The 21,020-nt window shown below is 44.8% G+C and overlaps 1 protein-coding gene and 1 long non-coding RNA gene across 5 annotated transcripts in view; one reads left to right on the top strand and one right to left on the bottom strand.

Annotated features, from left to right (window-relative positions):
* TRAF3IP2 (TRAF3 interacting protein 2) overlaps positions 1 to 11,161 on the top strand; it is a 43,108-nt gene extending 31,947 nt beyond the window's left edge. For 3 of the 4 annotated variants that reach the window (XM_055261302.2, XM_063631064.1, XM_055261322.2), the window contains 4 exons: positions 2,070 to 2,138; positions 3,241 to 3,357; positions 7,055 to 7,129; positions 10,549 to 11,161. In XM_055261302.2, the coding sequence (XP_055117277.1) occupies positions 2,070 to 2,138; positions 3,241 to 3,357; positions 7,055 to 7,129; positions 10,549 to 10,695 (408 nt within the window). In that variant the 3' untranslated portion in view covers positions 10,696 to 11,161. The remainder of the gene's footprint in view (positions 1 to 2,069; positions 2,139 to 3,240; positions 3,358 to 7,054; positions 7,130 to 10,548) is intronic. The other variant, XM_063631059.1, reaches the window with a different exon arrangement.
* LOC129472171 (uncharacterized) overlaps positions 1 to 21,020 on the bottom strand; it is a 119,976-nt gene that overhangs the window by 24,783 nt on the left and 74,173 nt on the right. The gene's annotated exons all lie outside the window — the stretch shown is intronic.

The following is a 21,020-nucleotide window of genomic DNA, read 5'->3' as shown; positions in this document are numbered from 1 at the left end:
CCTAACCTCAAGTTAACCACACTCCCCCCTCAGCCTCCCAAAGAGCTGGGATTACAGGCCACCACGCCCGGCCAATTATCACCATTTATTGAATGCTTATTTCCTGCCTGGCATTATGATAGGCCTTTTCCATGTTAACTCATTTTAGTCCTCACAACCACCCTAGGAAGTCAGTTTATTAACTACATATTACAAGTTAACATAAGATTTAGAGAGTTTTAGTAACATTTCCAAAGTCATGCAGGTGGGAAGTGGCAAAGCCAAGACAGAACCCAAGCTGTCCATTTCTTCTCAACCCTGACACTATATTGCTTCTTTCCCATATAATAGCAGTGGATTACTGACACAGTCACAGAAAGCTACAAAAGCGTTCTCAAGAGTAGTCACTGGCCATCACACATTTGAAAACAGGAGTCATCTAAATCAGAATAACAGCCGTTCCATTTTTCATGTAAAGGCACATATTCTGAACTCTGTACTCTATGTATGTGATAGTTCGGTGTACACAGGGAACGGTCTCTTTCCATAGGAAGCTTAGCATCTGGTTGAAGAGACACAGCAGACATAAATGAAACATGTCCCGAATAAAATAATGTTATCATATGTGTTAACTGTCTAGTATCATTAGTGGTCACAATGGGGTAGAGTTAGGTGAAGTAAGGAAGAGGAGGAGATTGGCATGCGGGAATGATTCACAGAGCAGGGAGGCTTGTGCTGTGCCTTTAGGGTACAGGGGACACCAATGTAGGGAGTAAAGTAGACAAGATATGTGGGGAAAAGAGAGGTGAGGCTGGATCATGGATGGCACAGAAAGCTTGCTGAAGGGCTGGGACTTGACTTGATCAGTCCTAAACAGTGGAGTGACATTTATTATTTATTTATTTTTTTGAGACAGGGTCTTGTTCTTTTGCTTAGGCTGGAATGCAGTAGCATGATTATAGCTCACTGCAGCCTCTATTTCCCATGCTTAACCCATCTTCCTGCCTCACCCTCCCGGATAGGTGGGACTACAGGTTCATGTCACCATGTCCGGCTAATTTTTTGTATTTTTTGTAGAGATGGAGTATCGCCGTATTTCTCAGGCTGGTCTCGAACTCTTGGGTTCAAGTGATCTGCCTGCCACGGCCTCCCAAGTGCTGGGATTACAGGCATGAGCCACTGTGCCTGGCATGGAATGACATTTAGGACAAGTAATCTGGGAGCAGTGCAGCTGAATCATATAACCCCTCCCCAGGGACACTCTCCCTGAGTCACCCATTCCAGTATATAATCCTTCTTCCCATCAAGAGCACCTCGTAAACACACACGTGCAACACACACACACACACACACACACTGCGGTATAAGCCTGAGCCCAAGAAGGGCCTTCTTTGGTTTCTTATAAAATAAAAAATAACTGATCTTTCTCCTTTTAAAATATCCCTTCAAAAACTTGAGCACTGATAGTAAATATCAGTCTTTTCAAGGCCTAAGAGTTCTACTTCTGACTTTCATCATAAACCTCTTCCCTACCATTTCAGTAATTGTTTTTGTGACTGTTCCTTGGCTCTGCTCCAAGTTTCATACAATCCTTTTGAAACATATAGATCGAAACTGGACATAATACCATAATAATGACCTCACTAATGCAAGTAAAGCACCACAATTGTATCTCAGTTACTTGTATGCCACACATCCATTAAAATGTTCCAGAGTTATGTTTGCCTTTCAAATTTCTAAATTACAGATATATAATGTATGTATATTGCTGGTTTATATCCAACTTAGTGGTATACCATGTCCCTCAGATTTTTAAAAACCTGATTATTGTGTAGCCATAGATATATTTTAATGTGTATCACAATATCCTAGTTATGGACATAATATTAACTACTTAAGTGCCTACTAATGTTGAAATAGGGAATATTTTCAGAAAATTATATTTTGTTTTTTAGACCTATGTGCTCCTCCTTGCAAAAAGCATTAGTTAAGTTTTGGAGCTTTAAATGTATATAGTATCATGTTTTCTTCTGCTCTGCATCTTGAGAGAACCTCTCATTAAGGGCCAACTCCCACATCTTTTTTTGCAGATTGACATATTTGAGGATAGAATCCGAGGCATTGATATCATTAAATGGATGGAGCGCTACCTTAGGGATGTAAGTACATTCCAAAAACCAGAGTTCGTTTTCTGGTGAGAAAGACAATGAGCTTACGAAGTTGTTTTATCAAAGAAACCCTGGCATACCCACCTAAGTCTGAAGCTGAGAAAGCCCCAACAAAGCCTCCCTTGTTGGAAGCCGTGCAAAGACTTGGAAAGGAAGGATGGGGTCGCCCTCTTGGACATGCACAGGCAGGAAATAACGGTCAAACCAGACACAGGTGGTTGATAACAATCAGAGGAAATAATCTTTTGACGAGAATAGGAAAGAAGGAAATGAAGGCGGAGAGTGGGGAGAGAGCAGCAGAATTCAATTTAATCTGAGGCCACCCGAAGTGTTTTGTAGAATTGGGCTGAAGAGGTTTCCTAGGCAGCCTCGCAGGCTGCACAGCACACCACCCCCGAGGTGCCCACGCGCAGCCCCGTGATTTGTTCTCCACTGACAGAATCTATACCGGCCACTGGGACACGTTGTGCTTTAACAAGATCGAAATTGATTGCTGCCAGCGTGTCCGTGTCAGCTGCTTCTTTCGGAGGGAGTCAGTGGGGGATGGGAGTCTCAGCAGGCTGGGGTGTTGCACTTTTCCTTTTGTCTGCAGCCTGATGTTTGCTTTGTGCTGAAGGGTCTGTTCCTACTGACTGTGCTAATGTGTACACGCAGAAGACAGGGCAGTCAAGAGTGCAGTGACTGGCAGCTCAGAACCAGCTGGAGGGAGGGAGGGTGCTTCTTACTGTTGGTGTTGCAGTGCCTTTTTGCCACGACGCAGACTCACTCAGTGATTCGGGCTTTCATTAAAGGTTTATTAGTGATGGTTGTGGAAAATGGTAGGCAAAAGCACATCTATTTGAGAGGGCCCCTCTCTGAGCCATTTGCTCTGCATGTTCGACGTGGGGCTGGGCTGGAGACAGAAGGGAGAAGCAGAGACAGGAGTCTGCCTGAGTGGGGGCCAGTGTTCTCTTTCTATGGAGAATGAGCCTGGCCCTCCACCCCATGTGTCAGAGAATGCCCACAGTCCTGCTGGCCAGATTCCAGCCTGCCTTCACCAAACGGACCACACTTTACACTTCCATAAACATGCCTTTCTCCCTGTCATTAATAGAAGACCGTGATGATAATCGTAGCAATCAGCCCCAAATACAAACAGGATGTGGAAGGCGCTGAGTCGCAGCTGGACGAGGATGAGCATGGCTTACATACTAAGTACATTCATCGAATGGTGAGTGGGGAGGGGATCACAACACCTCACTGTCCCCTGGGGATGGATACCTTGTCCAGGGAAGTCCCATTCTTCCCCAGAGACCAACTGAAGGCAGCGTGATGCTGGGTGAAGAGCTCCAGGCCTGCCATGTCAGGAGAGGGGCTGTTGGTTCTGGCTCCATCTACCTTAGGGACTGTGGGCAAGTCCCTGCACCTCTGGGACTCAGTTGTTCCTATCAGTTGCAAGGGGAGAGCAATCTGTGATCTCTAGGATCCAAGATTCTGGAAAGACGTGCTTTGCTGGCTTGGCTGTTTACCAGCAACTATGAAGTCCTAGGAGGTGGGAGACAGGGCGGTGAGGAGGGCTGGCCCCTGCAGCTGTATCATGTTCTGTGCCCTACCTTTTCAGAAAGGCAGGTGGCGTAGTGAAAGGGACACCTGCTGTTGCATCACATGGGCCTGGTTAAAGTTGGCTTCCTCATGTACAGGCTGTGTGGCTGTGGCCCCACTGCTTAAACTCTTTGTGCCTCAATGTCCCTATTCACAAAATGGGTCGCTAATACTTACAGGGTTGTCGTGAAGATGAAATGAAATAATGTTTTCAAAATATCTGGTGCATATCAGATACTCAGACAAGGGAAGGGAGTGTTCTTAGCTCATGACAGGTGGGGAACTACGGGGCCTGGTTATATTCAAATCAGTGGGAGACATTTAGGATATTAAACTTGTTCAGCATGGCGTAAAACTAGAACATTCTGACCGAAACAATCACCCAGCTTTGGAACTGGCTGTTTTATGGGCTACCAATCCTCCTGCGTCCCGTGATTATAGAGACGCTGTGGAGACAGTTTCTGCTTGACTACGATGCGGTGCTACACTTGGGACTTTCAGGCTGTCCTATGGAGTTCCCAGTGGGTGTCCATATGTGCTGGAGGAGGGGCTGGGTCTGCACCTCCCACCCCCACCTCAGCCAGAGCTGGTCTGTACTTCTCAGGCTTGTTCGTTGACCAAGCATTCTGAGATTTAAAAAGGCTTGGAAAATCACTGGACTAGAACTGATAAGCTCCATTTCCACTCTAACACTTCATGAGGGGGAAGGCACCTGGAATGAGCATAGAGTGTCACTGAGATGGGAAGATGGGGAGGACACAGTCAAGCTGTCTCGGGGCACACAGCTTTACCTCAGGGGAAGCAGACATAGGTCCCAGGTCTGTCCTGTGGGTCAGCAGCGTGGGAAAGGAGGAGGGTGGGTGTTCCCCATCTGAGTCTTCATGGTCTCTGTCTCCCTTTCCACCAAGTGCAGACCACTCATGTGAGCTCACAACCAAGCCGAAGGAAGAGCCGAGGCAAGTTGATGAGGTTAAAAAGTGGGGCCAGGGAGTTAGGAGATAAGGCTCCCTCCTCTTCTGGTCTCAACCAGTCTCACAGCCCTTGTACAGTGCCCCCGAAAGGTATCATTTCTGGGAGTAAACTGCCTTAAAAGGTCATGGCTGGATCTGGGTGCTGCTGGCCCTTGCTTGTCTGATGCACGTCTGCATGGCCTCAGAGCACCCAATGTCCTGTCTGCATCTCTAGGAACCTGCCAGTCCCAGAAGCTGACAGCTGGTGCCTGGGAAGGGCTCGAGGCCTCAAGCCAGTTCCTAAGGAAACCTGTCTAGCTCTGTGGGTGTGTGGTGTAGCCAGGCAGTAATACACAGCTTGGTCTCAGAGCTTGTCTGACTGTACCAAGTGGAACCAGACTGTCGCCAAACTTGGTTTCTTGGGCCACATGTCTTGGGCCCTTACTCATCACAGAAGGGGTCGAAGAGGTCAGATACAGAAGTGCCTTCCTGCCTGCCTGGCTGACTTCCTGCACCCCTCTAGGCAACAGAAAACCCTGGAACAATAAGAACTTGGCCATGACAGAGGTAGTGCAGAGGTACTGATGAGTAACTGCATCATAGAGTGAATTAGTTTACAGAAACTCAGTATCTGCAAGGGTGAGAGAAAATAAAAATGCACTGCTGCTGGCTGGCCCCTCCACAGGCTGGGCAGCCTAGTGCACAAGCCAAACTTCACAGTGTACGGAGTCCTAGAAGTCAAACAAAACTCAGTGCTTCACTTGTAATTTATGCACCCCTTCCCCTTCCTTTCTTTTTTTTTTTTTTTTTTTTGAGACGGAGTCTCACTCTGTCGCCCAGGCTGGAGTGCAGTGGTGCAATCTCAGCTCACTGCAAGCTCCGCCTCCCGGGTTCACGCCATTCTCCTGCCTCAGCCTCTCCGAGTAGCTGGGACTACAGGCGCCCGCCACCACGCCCGGCTCATTTTTTTTTGTATTTTTAGTAGAGACGGAGTTTCACCGTGGTCTCGATCTCCTGACCTCGTGATCCGCCCGCCTCGGCCTCCCAAAGTGCTGGGATTACAAGCGTGAGCCACCACGCCCGGCCCCCCCTTCCTTTCATGTGTACTCGGTGCTGGTGTGGTGGGTACTTCTAGCTGCACAGTACTCGGGTCATTTTAAAATATGTTCTTGGTGTTATCTTACGGTTTTTAGAGAGAGGTGGTTCCGAAAAAACACCTTGTGGAAGATTTGTGTGTGTTGTGTGATCGTGTGTGTGTATGTGACTATGTGAGAGTGTGTGTTTATGAGGGGTTTCTATGGTGATTTCAATAACCAGCCATCACCACTGTCACTTTCTTCTCTGTTCTGTTATTTCCATGCACAATGAAAACTTCTCAGTTATAAAAATGAATTGGAAGATGAAATGGTTGGAAACACATAATTCCTCATCTCCTCATCAGATGACTGAAAGCTTTGTGCTGGTCACAGGATTTGGAAGACTCTAACTCCCCTCCTATTGAAAATTCTGATTTTTGAGAGAGTTCTTGGTAGCTAAATCTTCTTGGGCTACCGCAGTGTCAGAGCATATTGGAACTGGTGCGAGGAACCTAAAGCCTGGCAGATGGAGCTCTTCACAATTGACATCCCCTCTCTGCCAAGCCCATCTTATGCTCTAGCCACAGTGCATTAGTAGCTGGTCCCAACCACATCAACACACTTTCACACCTCCAGACATTTGCTCATGCTGTTGCCTCTGCCTCTATTTTCCCTACTTGACCAAAATCTTTTCTTTCAGTGCCCAAATGAACCCTCTTTTGTAACTGTCCTTCCAATCTCTGATGTAGAACGGATGGCCCCCATTCTGGGCTTCCAGAGCCATTGTTCATACTTTTCACCCTGCACTCTGCTTGGTAATTTCCTTTCTGTCTGCTCACTAGACTGCTGGCTTTGTGAAGACAGGGACTGTATCTGTGGTGTTCTGCTAAGCTGGCTCTCCTGATTTGTAGCACTTACCTATTTCCATGGTATAAATACTCTCCAATACCATCGCCAATTTCAAGCTATCAGTGTGAAGTCACTGAACACAGAATTAGGAAGAGATGCACACAACCAGCTTTTGTGAGCTGCTGCAAGCCAGTTCCAGCATACCCTGGAAGGTATCCTAATCCTTAAAACCCAAAGTCTGACATAGAATGTGACTTCTAATAGGCCTCCAATAAACGACTGATGAGTGAATGGAATAGATGTGTAATGGGGAGGCCTTAAAATGATAAGTGTGTGGCACTCAAGTATGGAAACCAGAATAAAAATGCCATGTGGACGTGCATGATTATGGGTACCATTAACTCCTCATCCTCATTCCTGAAATTAAACCTTCAAATTTGTTTGGTTTCAGATGCAGATTGAGTTCATAAAACAAGGAAGCATGAATTTCAGATTCATCCCTGTGCTCTTCCCAAATGCTAAGAAGGTAAACAAACAAAGAAACAAAATCCTCATAATTCAATCTTTGGTTTGCTTTGCCATCTGGGATTTTAAGTGGAGAACCTTGTCCATTCTTTTTTTTCTTCTTTTTTTTTTTTTTTGACATGGAGTCTAGCTGTGTTGCCCAGCCTGGAGTGCAATGGCGTGACCTTGGCTCACTGCAACCTCTGCCTCCTGGGTTCAAGTGATTCTCCTGCTTCAGCTTCCCAAGTAGCTGGGATTACAGGTCCCTGCCACCACGCCTGGCTAATTATTTTATTTTTAGTAGAGATAGGGTTTCACCATGTTGGCCAGGCTGGTCTTGAACTCCTGACCTCAGGTGATCTGCCTGCCTCAGCCTCCCAAAGTGCTGGGATTACAGGCATGAACCACCATGTCTGCCGTCAATTCCTTATCAATCCTTAGAGATAACAATGTTACCAGAAAGATCAACAGGTTGTACCACTCAGTTCAGCTGTATGAATCAGGAGGGTTTAAAAGCTATCTGATAGGATCACTGCTCTCCTAATTGTTCAAAGAACCGTTGCACACAAAGATGTAGTTTCTGTTTTAACTCAAGAGAGAAAAAGAGAAGGTTCATGTGATACTGCTTATCTCTTGTACATAAAAGTCAAGACGTGTATGGTTTTTGCTGGCTGTTCCAGGGAGGCATTTCATTGCACATAGTTCAGCTCTCAAAGCTAATGATTACAGGAATTAAATCTATAGTTACCAGAGTGAACTTTGCTGTGATTCATATGAGGCTTTTCACACCAGAAGGGTCTGCCAGCAAGTTTGGAGAATGGGGGCAAAACCATCAGAGGCCACATTCCACGCTTGGCAAAGGGAAGGCAGTGGTGGAATAAACATGTTGAGAATCAGACCACAGCACCCTAAACTCAGGCCCTGTTTCATCCTGGAGGGATCTTCAGATGTCAAGACTGCACTGAGACCCCTGCCCTGGATGAGGGAGGCTCCAGTTTATGGGAACGGGACACCTCAGGCTGTATGGTGCACAGCCTGTGCAATGGCACACCTTTATATCCTCCCTGCGCTGCCTTTGCCCAGGGTCTTACTGCTCTCACTTACTGATGAGTCTCCTTACTGGTCTCATCTCCACTTTGACCTTGTGCTAGCCATCCTCTGCTCTGCCATCAAAGAGGAACATCCAAAATGTAGGTCTGATCTGTTTCTTGGTAGCTTAAAAATTCTGTGCTGTTTTCCCATTGACTACAAGATCATATCCACCTTTCTTAGCATGAGCTATGAGGCCTCTCAGAAGAGGACTGTGTCCCCTTGCGTAGTTTTCTCTCATCACCCTCTGTAGATGCTCTGTGCTCTGGTCACCCTGGACCACTTCAGCATGCCCTCACACATGCTGTGTTCCTTCGTGTCTCTGTGCCTTTGCCTTTCCTGTTCCATCTGCTTGCAATGCCCTGAAACTTGCCTGCCTAGTGAACTTTTACTTACCCTTATATCACCCAATCTCTTTAGCCTCTCCAACACCTCTTTTGCTTGTTTGTTTGTTTTGAGACAGAGTCTTGCTCTGTCATCAGGCTGGAGTGTAGTGGTGTGGTCTCGGCTCAATGCAACCTCCACCTCCCAGGTTCAAGCGATTCTCCTGCCTCAGCCTCCCGACTATCTGGGACTACAGGCATGTGCCACTAGGCCCAGCTAATTTTTGTATTTTTAGTGGAAACGGGGTTTCACCATGTTGGCCAGGATGTTCTCATTCTCTTGACTTTGTGATCCACCTGCCTGGGCCTCCCAAAGTGTTTCTTTTTCTTTTTCTTTTTTTTTTGAGACAGGGCCTTGCTCTGTTGCCCAGGCTGGAGTGCAGTGCAATCTCAGCTCACTGCAACCTCCACCTCCCAGGTTCAAGTAATTCTCCTGCCTCAGCCTCCCAGGTAGCTGGGGTTATAGGTGCTCGCCACCATGCCCAGCTAATTTTTGTATGTTTAGTAGAGACAAGGTTTCACCATGTTGGCCACACTGGCCTTGAACTCTCGACCTCAGCTAATCCACTCTCCTCAGCCTCCCCAGTGCTGGGATTACAGGCATGAGCCACTGCGCCCTGCCCTGACACCTCTTTACCTCCATGCTGATATATTTCATTGTCCCTTTCTTAAGAGTGCTTAATTCTAGCACCTTGGGTCAATGGTATGTGTTTGGGTTGAGGGTACTGGGAATAATTGTTTAGAATTATTGGAGCATGGCGATATACAAAATAGACCAAATTTTCATTGGTTTTGTTATTATTTTTAAATCTCCTCAGACAATGCCCGTATTACCTGAGCTCAGCACAGGCCGCTGTCACCACCTGTCCCCTTGGTACACCATTGACTAGAAAATCGTTTGTTGACATTTTGCTTTCATTCTAAGATTTGAAGTCCTCAGGGCAGTCCCTGCGTCCTTTTCATTTGGGCATCCTCAGTACTCAGCATGATGCCTGCCATGCAGCAGGTGCTGCTTCTAAGCACAGTACCTAGAGGAGTCCCGTCCTATAGTCCCTAGGAGTTAGACTCAAAAGCAAAGGACTTACCGGTGGCCTACAGGGCGCTATCGGATACAGCCCCTTCTACTTCCAGACCTCTGCACCTACTCACTCTGCTCTACTCACAGTGGCCTTGTTGCTTGTGAACAGACCCAACACACTCCTTCCACAGGGCCTTCGCACTGACTCACCTATCTGCCTGGACCCAGACAACCACAGAGCTTGCTTCTTCCACTCTTTTAGGTCTTTGCTCATTTTCTCAGTGAGACCTCTCCTAAGCACCCTATTTAAAACTGCAAATCTTTTACCCTTGCCCCAGCACTCCCTGTCCCCTTTCTTGTTTAATTCTTCCCCACAGCATGCATCACTGTTGAACACATTATCCATTTTACTTATTATCTGCCTCTCCCCACCAGAACGTCCACTCCATGAGGGTAGTCTGACACTGCACCCCCAGGATCCCTGGCTAACAGTTTCTGCCTCTGCCTGATCACTGAGGTCTGATGGGCTCCTACTGCAGGCCAGACCTGGGGCTGGAGTGAAAGGGTAATGAATTGATCTAAGCCTACGGCCCTGGCATACTTCTTCTGAAGTCACAGGGGAATTCACATCACTCTGTGTGACCTCTGTCCTACCCCTTTTATGTGAGGGTGGTGAAAAGCACGTTGAAATGCAAAGGGTAGGTAGTCTGGGAGACTGACAGAAAATGCTGTGCACATGTGGTTTTTATAATGAGATATACAGCTTGTACCCGAAGCCAAGAACATTTCACATGCTAAACCTTTCCAAAAGCAAAACAGCACGACTCCCAGGATAGTTTGGTAGGAAACGCCCATGTAGGGAAAGCCAGAAATGTTTGGGAACTGAGCCTGGGATCTGGAATCCAGGTTTTTCTCTAATGACCTTTGCTCCTGTCATTCTGCTTCCCATAGGAGCATGTGCCCACCTGGCTTCAGAACACTCACGTCTACAGCTGGCCCAAGAATAAAAAAAACATCCTGCTGCGGCTGCTGAGAGAGGAAGAGTATGTGGCTCCTCCACGGGGGCCTCTGCCCACCCTTCAGGTGGTTCCCTTGTGACACCGTTCATCCCCAGATCACCGAGGCCAGGCCATGTTTGGGGCCCTGTTCTGACAGCATTCTAGCTGAGGCTGGTCGGTAGCACTCCTGGCTGGTTTTTTTTCTATTCCTCCCCGAGAGGCCCTCTGGCCCCCAGGAAACCTGTTGTGCAGAGCTCTTCCCCGGAGACCTCCACACACCCTGGCTTTGAAGTGGAGTCTGCGGCTGCTCTGCATTCTCTGCTTTTAAAAAACCCATTGCAGGTGCCAGTGTCCCACATGTTCCTCCTGACAGTTTGATGTGTCCATTCTGGGCCTCTCAATGCTTAGCAAGTAGATAGATAATGTAAGGGATGTGGCAGCAAATGGAAATGACTACAAACACTCTCCTATCACTTCAGGCTCCTTTTATGAGTTAGCCAGATGCTTGTGTATCCTCAGACTAAACTGATTCATGTACAAATAATAAAATGTTTACTCTTTTGTAAGATTATGTTTTACTTATCTCAAAGGAGATAGATACATATAATTTATAATGATATGGGCAGTTGTTTCCAGGGATATCAACAAAGCTGCTTAGATAAAATATTAGATAAATATAACAGACCACTCTGTATTAACGGATTAAAGCCAGCTAGTTAAACAACCCTTTTTAACCATAATCATGGAAGCTTTATTCTTGCAATAAAGATTTTTAGGCTGGGCGCAGTGGCTCACACCTGTAATCCCAGCACTTTGGGAAGCTGAGGCAGGCAGATCATTTGAGGTCAGAAGTTTGAGACCAGCCTGGCCAACATGGTGAAACCCCATCTCTGCTAAAATTACAAAAAAGTTAGCCGGGCATGGTGGTGCACACCTGTAATCCCAGCTACTTGGGAGGCTGAGGCAGGAGAATCACTGGAACCCGGGAGGCAGGGGTTGCAGTGAGCCGACATCATGCCACTGCTGTCTAGCTTGGGAGACAGAGCGAAACTCTGTCTCAAAAAACAAACAAAAAACACCCATTTTTAACAAAACAACTTTATATAGCATATAACCATGATTCTAAATAGTATGATTATGATTCTCAGGATCTGACTACATAGGTAAAAATATTTGCATATGTGTATGAAGTGATGGGGGGATGTAGGCTAGAATTGTAGTCTGTGTTCTAATTTTGGTTCTACCACCAATTAGCTGTATGACCTTTAGCAAGTCCTTTCACTTTTCTTAGATTCCAGGGACTCATTTATAAAATGACATGGACAAAAGCATCTCTAATCAATCACTCTAAAAGATTTGAAGTTTAGGACCTAAATTCTAAATACTCTTTTGAGGAGTGACGGAGTTTTCATTTTCATAATTGTGTCTCTCAGAGGACAAATTTACATTTTCTTAACAGAGACATTTTCTTCTTTTTTTTGTTTGAGACAGACAGAGTCTCGCTCTGTCGTCCAGGCTGGAGTGCAGTGGCACAATCTTGGCTCACTGCAACCTGTGCCTCCTGGGTTCAAGTGATTCTTCTGCCTCAACCTCCCAAGTAGCTAGGCCTATAGGCGCCTGCCACCATGCCTGGCTAATTTTTGTATTTTTAGTAGAGACGGGGTTTTATGCCAGACTGGTCTTGAACTCCTGACCTTGTGATCCACCTGCCTCAGCCTCCCAAAGTGCTGGGATTACAGGTGTGAGCCACCACGCCCAGCCAACATTTTCCTCTTTTAAAAAATATCTTCTCGGGGTGGAGCCAAGATGGCCGAATAGGAACAGCTCCGGTCTCCAGCTCCCAGCCCCAGCGACACAGAAGACGGGTGATTTCTGCATTTCTGCTTGAGGTACCGGTTTCATCTCACTAGGGAGTGCCTAACAGTGGGTGCAGGACAGTCGGTGAAGCGCACTGTGCGCGAGCCGAAGCAGGGCGAGGCATTGCCTCACTCGGGAAGCGCAAGGGGTCAGGGAGTTCCCTTTCCTAGTCAAAGAAAGGGGAAGCAGACGGCACCTGGAATATCGGGTCAGTCCCGTCCTAATACTGCGCTTTTCCAACGGGCCTGGAAAACGGCACACTAGGAGATTGTGTCCCGCACCTGGCTCGGAGGGTCCTATGCCCACAGAGTCTTGCTGATTGCTAGCACAGCAGTCTGAGATCACGCTGCAAGGCGGCAACGAGGCTGGGGGAGGGTCGCCCGCCATTGCCCAGGCTTGCTTAGGTAAACAAAGCAGCCAGGAAGCTCGAACTGGGTGGAGCCCACCACAGCTCAAGGAGGCCTGCCTGCCTCTGTAGGCTCCACCTCTGGGGGCAGGGCACAGACAACCAAAAACTCAGCGAGAACCTCCACAGCCTTAAATGTCCCTGTCTGACTGACAGCTTTGAAGAGAGTAGTGGTTCTCCCAGCACGCAGCTGGAGATCTGAGAACGGACAGACTGCCTCCTAAAGTGGGTCCCTCACCCCTGAGCAGCCTAACTGGGAGACACCGCCCCAGTAGGGACAGACTGACACCTCATTCAACCGGGTACTCCTCTGAGACAAAACTTTCAGAGGAACTATCAGACAGCTGAATTTGTGGTCTCACGAAAATCCACTGTTCTGCAGCCACCACTGCTGACACCCAGCCAAACAGGGTCTGGAGTGGACCTCTAGTAAACTCCAACAGACCTGCAGCTGAGGGTCTTGTTTGGTAGAAGGAAAATTAACAAAGAGAAAGGACATCCACACCAAAAACCCATCTGTACATCACCATCATCGAAGACAAAAAGTAGACAAAACCACAAAGATGGGGAAAAAACAGACCAAAAAAACTGGAAACTCTAAAAAACAGAGCACCTCTCCTCCTCCAAAGGAACGCAGTTCCTCACCAGCAACGGAACAAAGCTGGATGGAGGATGACTTTGATGAGTTGAGAGAAGAAGGCTTCAGACGATCAAACTACTCTGAGCTACGAGAGGAAATTCAAAACAATAGCAAAGAAGTTAAAAACTTTGAAAAAAAATTAGAAGAATGGATAACTAGAATAACCAATGGAGAGAAGGGCTTCAAGGAGATGATGGAGCTGAAAGCCAAGTTTCGAGAACTACGCGAAGAATGCAGAAGCCTCAGTAGCAGATGCGATCAACTGGAAGAAAGGGTATCGCTGATAGAAGATGAAATGAATGAAATGAAGAGAGAAGGGAAGTTTAGAGAAAAAAGAATAAAAAGAAATGAACAAAGCCTCCAAGAAATTTGGGACTATGTGAAAAGACCAAACCTACGTCTGATTGGTGTACCTGAAAATGATGGGGAGAATGGAACCAAGTTGGAAAACACTCTGCAAGATATTATCCAGGAGAACTTCCCCAATCTAGCAAGGCAGGCCAGCATTCAGATTCAGGAAATACAGAGAACGCCACAAAGATACTCCTCGAGAAGGACAACTCCAAGACACATAATTGTCAGATTCACCAAAGTTGAAATGAAGGAAAAAATGTTAAGGGCAGCCAGAGAGAAAGGTCGGGTTACCCACAAAGGGAAGCCCATCAGACTAACAGCTGATCTCTCAGCAGAAACTCTACAAGCCAGAAGAGAGTGGGGGCCGATATTCAACATTCTTAAAGAAAAGAATTTTCAGCCCAGAATTTCCTATCCCGCCAAACTAAGCTTCATAAGTGAAGGAGAAATAAAATACTTTACAGACAAGCAAACGCTGAGTGATTTTGTCACCACCAGGCCTGCCCTAAAAGAGCTCCTGAAGGAAGCACTAAACATGGAAAGGAACAACCGGTACCAGCCCCTGCAAAAACATGCCAAATTGTAAAGACCATCGAGGCTAGGAAGAAACTATAGCAACTAACGAGCAAAATAACCAACTAACATCATAATGACAGGATCAGATTCACACATAACAATATTCACGTTAAATGTAAATGGGCTAAATGCTCCAATCAAAAGACACAGACTGGCAAACTGGATAAGGAGTCAGGACCCATCAGTGTGCTGTATTCAGGAAACCATCTCACGTGCAGAGACACACATAGACTCAAAATAAAGGGATGGAGGAAGATCTATCAAGCAACTGGAAAACAAAAAAAGGCAGGGGTTGCAATCCTAGTCTCTGATAAAATAGACTTTAAACCAACAAAGATCAAAAGAGACAAAGAAGGCCATTACATAATGGTAAAGGGATCAATTCAACAAGAAGAGCTAACTATCCTAAATATATATGCACCCAACACAGGAGCACCCAGATTCATAAAGCAAGTCCTGAGTGACCTACAAAGGGACTTAAACTCCCACACAATAATAATGGGAGATTTTAACACCCCACTGTCAGCATTAGACAGATCAACGAGACAGAAAGTTAACAAGGATATCCAGGAATTGAACTCAGCTCTACATAAAGTGGACCTAATAGACATCTACAGAACTCTCCACCCCAAATCAACAGAATATACATTTTTTTCAGCACCACACCACACCTATTCCAAAATTGACCACATAGTTGGAAGTAAAGCTCTTCTCAGCAAATGTAAAAGAACAGAGATTATAACAAACTGTCTCTCAGACCACAGTGCAATCAAACTAGAACTCAGGATTAAGAAACTCAGTCAAAACCGCTCAACTACATGGAAACTGAACAACCTGCTCCTGAATGACTATTGGGTACATAATGAAATGAAGGAAGAAATAAAGATGTTCTTTGAAACCAACGAGAACAAAGACACAACATACCAGAATCTCTGGGACACGTTCAAAGCAGTGTGTAGAGGGAAATTTATAGCACTAAATGCCCACAAGAGAAAGCAGGAAAGATCCAAAATTGACACCCTAACATCACAATTAAAAGAACTAGAAAAGCAAGAGCAAACACATTCAAAAGCTAGCAGAAGGCTAGAAATAACTAAAATCAGAGCAGAACTGAAGGAAATAGAGACACAAAAAACCCTTCAAAAAATTAATGAATCCAGGAGCTGGTTTTTTGAAAAGATCAACAAAATTGATGCACCGCTAGCAAGACTAATAAAGAAGAAAAGAGAGAAGAATCAAATAGATGCAATAAAAAACGAAAAAGGGGATATCACCACCGATCCCACAGAAATACAATCTACCATCAGAGAATACTACAAACACCTCTATGCAAATAAACTAGAAAATCTAGAAGAAATGGATAAATTCCTCGACAAATACACCCTCCCAAGACTAAACCAGGAAGAAGTTGAATCTCTGAATAGACCAATAACAGGTTCTGAAATTGTGGCAATAATCAATAGCTTACCAACCAAAAAGAGTCCAGGACCTGATGGATTCACAGCTGAATTCTACCAGAGGTACAAGGAGGAACTGGTACCATTCCTTCTGAAACTATTCCAATCGATAGAAAAAGAGGGAATCCTCCCTAACACATTTTACGAAGCCAGCATCGTCCTGATACCAAAACCTGGCAGAGACTTAACCAAAAAAGAGAATTTCAGACCAATATCCTTGATGAACATTGATGCAAAAATCCTCAATAAAATACTGGCAAACCGAATCCAGCAGCACATCAAAAAGCTTATCCACCATGATCAAGTGGGCTTCATCCCTGGGATGCAAGGCTGGTTCAACATACGCAAATCAATAAATGTAATCCAGCATATAAACAGAACCAAAGACAAAAACCACATGATTATCTCAATAGATGCAGAAAAGGCCTTTGACAAAATTCAACAACCCTTCATGCTAAAAACTCTCAATAAATTAGGTATTGATGGGATGTATCTCAAAATAATAAGAGCTATCTACGACAAACCCACAGCCAATATCATACTGAATGGGCAAAAACTGGAAGCATTCCCTCTGAAAACTGGCACAAGACAGGGATGCCCTCTCTCACCGCTCCTATTCAACATAGTGCTGGAAGTTCTGGCCAGAGCAATCAGGCAGGAGAAGGAAATAAAGGGTATTCAATTAGGAAAAGAGGAAGTCAAATTGTCCCTGTTTGCAGATGACATGATTGTATATCTAGAAAACCCCATTGTCTCAGCCCAAAATCTCCTTAAGCTGATTAGCAACTTCAGCAAAGTCTCAGGATACAAAATTAATGTACAAAAATCACAAGCATTCTTGTACACCAATAACAGACAAACAGAGAGCCAAATCATGAGTGAACTCCCATTCACAATTGCTTCAAAGAGAATAAAATACCTAGGAATCCAACTTACAAGGGATGTGAAGGACGTCTTCAAGGAGAACTACAAACCACTGCTCAATGAAATAAAAGAGGATACAAACAAATGGAAGAACATTCCATGCTCATGGGTTGGAAGAATCAATATCGTGAAAATGGCCATACTGCCCAAGGTAATTTATAGATTCAATGCCATCCCCATCAAGCTACCAATGACTTTCTTCACAGAATTGGAAAAAACTACTTTAAAGTTCATATGGAACCAAAAAAGAGCCCGCATCGCCAAGTCAATCCTAAGCCAAAAGAACAAAGCTGGAGGCATCACGCTACCTGACTTTAAACTATACTACAAGGCTACAGTAACCAAAACAGCATGGTACTGGTACCACAACAGAGACATAGATCAATGGAACAGAACAGAGCCCTCAGAAATGATGCCGCATAGCTACAACTATCTGATCTTTGACAAACCTGACAAAAACAAGAAATGGGGAAAGGATTCCCTATTTAATAAATGGTGCTGGGAAAACTGGCTAGCCATATGTAGAAAGCTGCAACTGGATCCCTTCCTTACACCTTATACAAAAATTAATTCAAGATGGATTAAAGACTTATATGTTAGACCTAAAACCATTAAAATCCTACAAGAAAACCTAGGCAATACCATTCAGGACATAGGCGTGGGCAAGGACTTCATGTCTAAAACACCAAAAGCAATGGCAACAAAAGCCAAAATCGACAAATGGGATCTCATTAAACTAAAGAGCTTCTGCACAGCAAAAGAAACTATCATCAGAGTGAACAGGCAACCTACACAATGGGAGAAAATTTTTGCAACCTACTCATCTGACAAAGGGCTAATATCCAGAATCTACAATGAACTCAAACAAATTTACAAGAAAAAAACAAACAACCCCATCAAAAAGTGGGCAGAGGACATGAACAGACACTTCTCAAAAGAAGACATTTATGCAGCCAAAAAACACATGAAGAAATGCTCCTCATCACTGGCCATCAGAGAAATGCAAATCAAAACCACAGTGAGATACCATCTCACACCAGTTAGAATGGCCATCATTAAAAAATCAGGAAACAACAGGTGCTGGAGAGGATGTGGAGAAATAGGAACACTTTTACACTGTTGGTGGGACTGTAAACTAGTTCAACCATTGTGGAAGTCAGTGTGGCGATTCCTCAGGGATCTCGAACTAGAAATACCATTTGACCCAGCCATCCCATTACTGGGTATATACCCAAAGGACTATAAATCATGCTGCTATAAAGACACATGCACACGTATGTTTATTGCGGCACTATTCACAATAGCAAAGACTTCAAACCAACCCAAATGTCCAACAACGATAGACTGGATTAAGAAAATGTGGCACATATACACCATGGAATACTATGCAGCCATAAAAAATGATGAGTTCGTGTCCTTTGTAGGGACATGGATGAAACTGGAAAACATCATTCTCAGTAAACTATCGCAAGGACAAAAAATCAAACACCGCATGTTCTCACTCATAGGTGGGAATTGAACAATGAGAACTCATGGACACAGGAAGGGGAACATCACACTCCGGGGACTGTTGTGGGGTGGGGGGAGGGGGGAGGGACAGCATTAGGAGATACACCTAATGCTAAATGACGAGTTAATGGGTGCAGGAAATCAACATGGCACATGGATACATATGTAACAAAACTGCACATTGTGCACATGTACCCTAAAACCCTAAAGTATAATAAAAAAAAAAGAAAAAAAAAAAAAAATATCTTCTCACGCCTGTAATCCCAGCACTTTGGGAGGCCGAGGCAGGCGGATCACAAGGTCAGGAGATCAAGGCCATCCTGGCTAACACAGTGAAACCCTATCTCTATTAAAAATACAAAAAAAATAGCCGGGCGTGGTGGCAGGCACCTGTAGTCCCAGCTACTGGGGAGGCTGAGGCAGGAGAATGGTGTCAACCCGGGAGGCGGAGCTTGCAGTGAGCTGAGATTGCGCCACTGCACTCCAGCCTGGGCGACAGAGTGAGACTCCGTCTCAAAAAAAAAAAAAAAAAAAAAAAAAAAAAAAAAAAAAATTCTACAATACCCTCAGGTTGATAATTTTGGATATCTGTCTGTATCTATACATCTTGTTTACCTGGTCTCCAGAAAAAGAACACATACACATATCCATATATAAAATATGTATACATGTATCAAATCTACGTAAACTATAAAGGTGGGATGGCTTTAATTATGGCCCAAGCTACTAAGCCAATGAAGACTTTTTGGGGCTGAAAGCTTCCTCTTCTTTATCTACTAGCCTCTTAAACAAGGCTCACTTGTGCTACAAGACAGCCCACCTTTTTTTTTCTTTTTTTTAAGACAAGGTCTCACTCTTTCCCAGGCTGCAGTACAGTGACACAGTCTCAGCTCACTGCAGCTTTGACCTTGCCGGGCTCAGGTGATCCTTCCACTTCAGCCCCCCAAGTAGCAGGGACTATAGGTGTGCACCAACATGCTTGGTTAATTCTTGTATTTTTTGTAGAGACAGGGTTTTGCCATGTTATCCAGGCTAGTCTCGAACTCCTGGGCTCAAGTGATTCACCTGCCTCGGCCTCCCAAAGTGCTGGCATTACAGACGGGAGCCACCACGCCCAGCCCAGTCTAGCTCTTATATGTCAGCACAGGGAAAGGACAAATACTTGTCAACTATAAATAAGAAACATTGCTAATGCATTGCAAAGAACACTAGTTTCATTTACTTTATAACTTAGATGTCTACTGGGTGAGATGAATGTCTTTGTTCTTTAAAAAATAGGAAAAGAGAAGAAAAACTAGCATAACATAAGTACTCATTTGTAAGACTCTATGACATGTAACATTAGTTCCGTAGTTTTGAGACCTGGTAGAACTTTCATATTTGGATAACCTGGAAAACACCCAAACACAAACTTCAAGTCTTTCTCTTTTCTCGTTGTCTTTTTTAGTCTGAGGTGACACCATCATTAAGGATTCGACACACGTTTGTAAATAAAATGACATCAGCGATTACTCTGAAATGTTTCCAGTTTGCAAAGATTTAGTAATGTTATATTATTAACTTCCTCCCTTCAGAGACCTGTCCTAAGCTCTGAACCACTCATTCCTTCCACTCTTCCTACCCCAGGTGGTTGATGAGCAGTGGTCCCTGGTGTTCCACAAAGAGTCATTAAAGTGTTACAGCTGGTAGCACTGGTAGCAAAAAAAACAAACCAAAAAGTACACACAGACACACACACACACATGCACACATACACACACACAGGCACTTGGCCAAGTGATGAAAGCTTGGCCCCTGAAATTTCTATGAGAGACGATGACCACCAGCATCAAAGCATTTTTTTTTTTTTTTGAGACAGAGTCTCACTCGTCAGCCAGGCTGGAGTGCAGTGGTGCAATCACGGCTCACTGCAACCTCCACCTCCTGGGTTCAAGTGATTCTCCTGCCTCAGCCTCTCGAGTACCTGTGACTACAGGCACCTGCCACCATGCCCGGCTAATTTTTTGTATTTTTAGTAGAGACGGGGTTTCACCTTGTTAGCCAGGATGGTCTTGATCTCCTGACCTCGTGATCCACCCGCCTCGGCCTCCCAAAGTGCTGGGATTACAGGCGTGAACCACTGCGCCCAGCCTATCAAAGGAATTGTAACAACTATTTGAGAGCAATGACAGTAAGATTAACACTTGGTTGATTTAGATGTTATGCTGGTCCTCAGGCATTCATCTTTAGATATTTTTGGGGTGGAAGTGGGGTAGGGCTGACCTAGTAAAAATAACCTCTTAGCCCCAAGGCTTTATTCAGACTTACACCGATTTGAAGGGTGGGTTTGTGGAATGCAAGGTTAGGTTCTTATCTAATATTTGATGACTAATTTAGAATTTTAAATGTAATTTTTAATTTTAGTGACAGGTTTCAAATCTATTTTAACTTCTAGATTGTTCAAAGAGGTCTCAGTACATGGCTACAATCAAAGTATTAGACTAGCTATTTCTCAGCTCAGTGCTCAGAAAAATTATTGCTGTTGATACTTTTTCTTTGTTTCCTGTTAAATAAATCACCTCTTTAAAGACAGAATTTTTCTGAGTCATCTCAGCAAGGGATGCAAGTTCTCCATTTTGAACATTCCACCCTAGTTTCATGATGTTTTGCCAAGAGCATTTTTCTTTACCCCAGCTGCTTCGTCAACTACCTCATCCACTTTG

The sequence above is a fragment of the Symphalangus syndactylus genome, chromosome 2 (genome assembly GCF_028878055.3).
Source record: "Symphalangus syndactylus isolate Jambi chromosome 2, NHGRI_mSymSyn1-v2.1_pri, whole genome shotgun sequence".
NCBI lineage: Eukaryota > Metazoa > Chordata > Mammalia > Primates > Hylobatidae > Symphalangus > Symphalangus syndactylus.
This window is presented reverse-complemented; position numbering and strand designations above follow the sequence as displayed.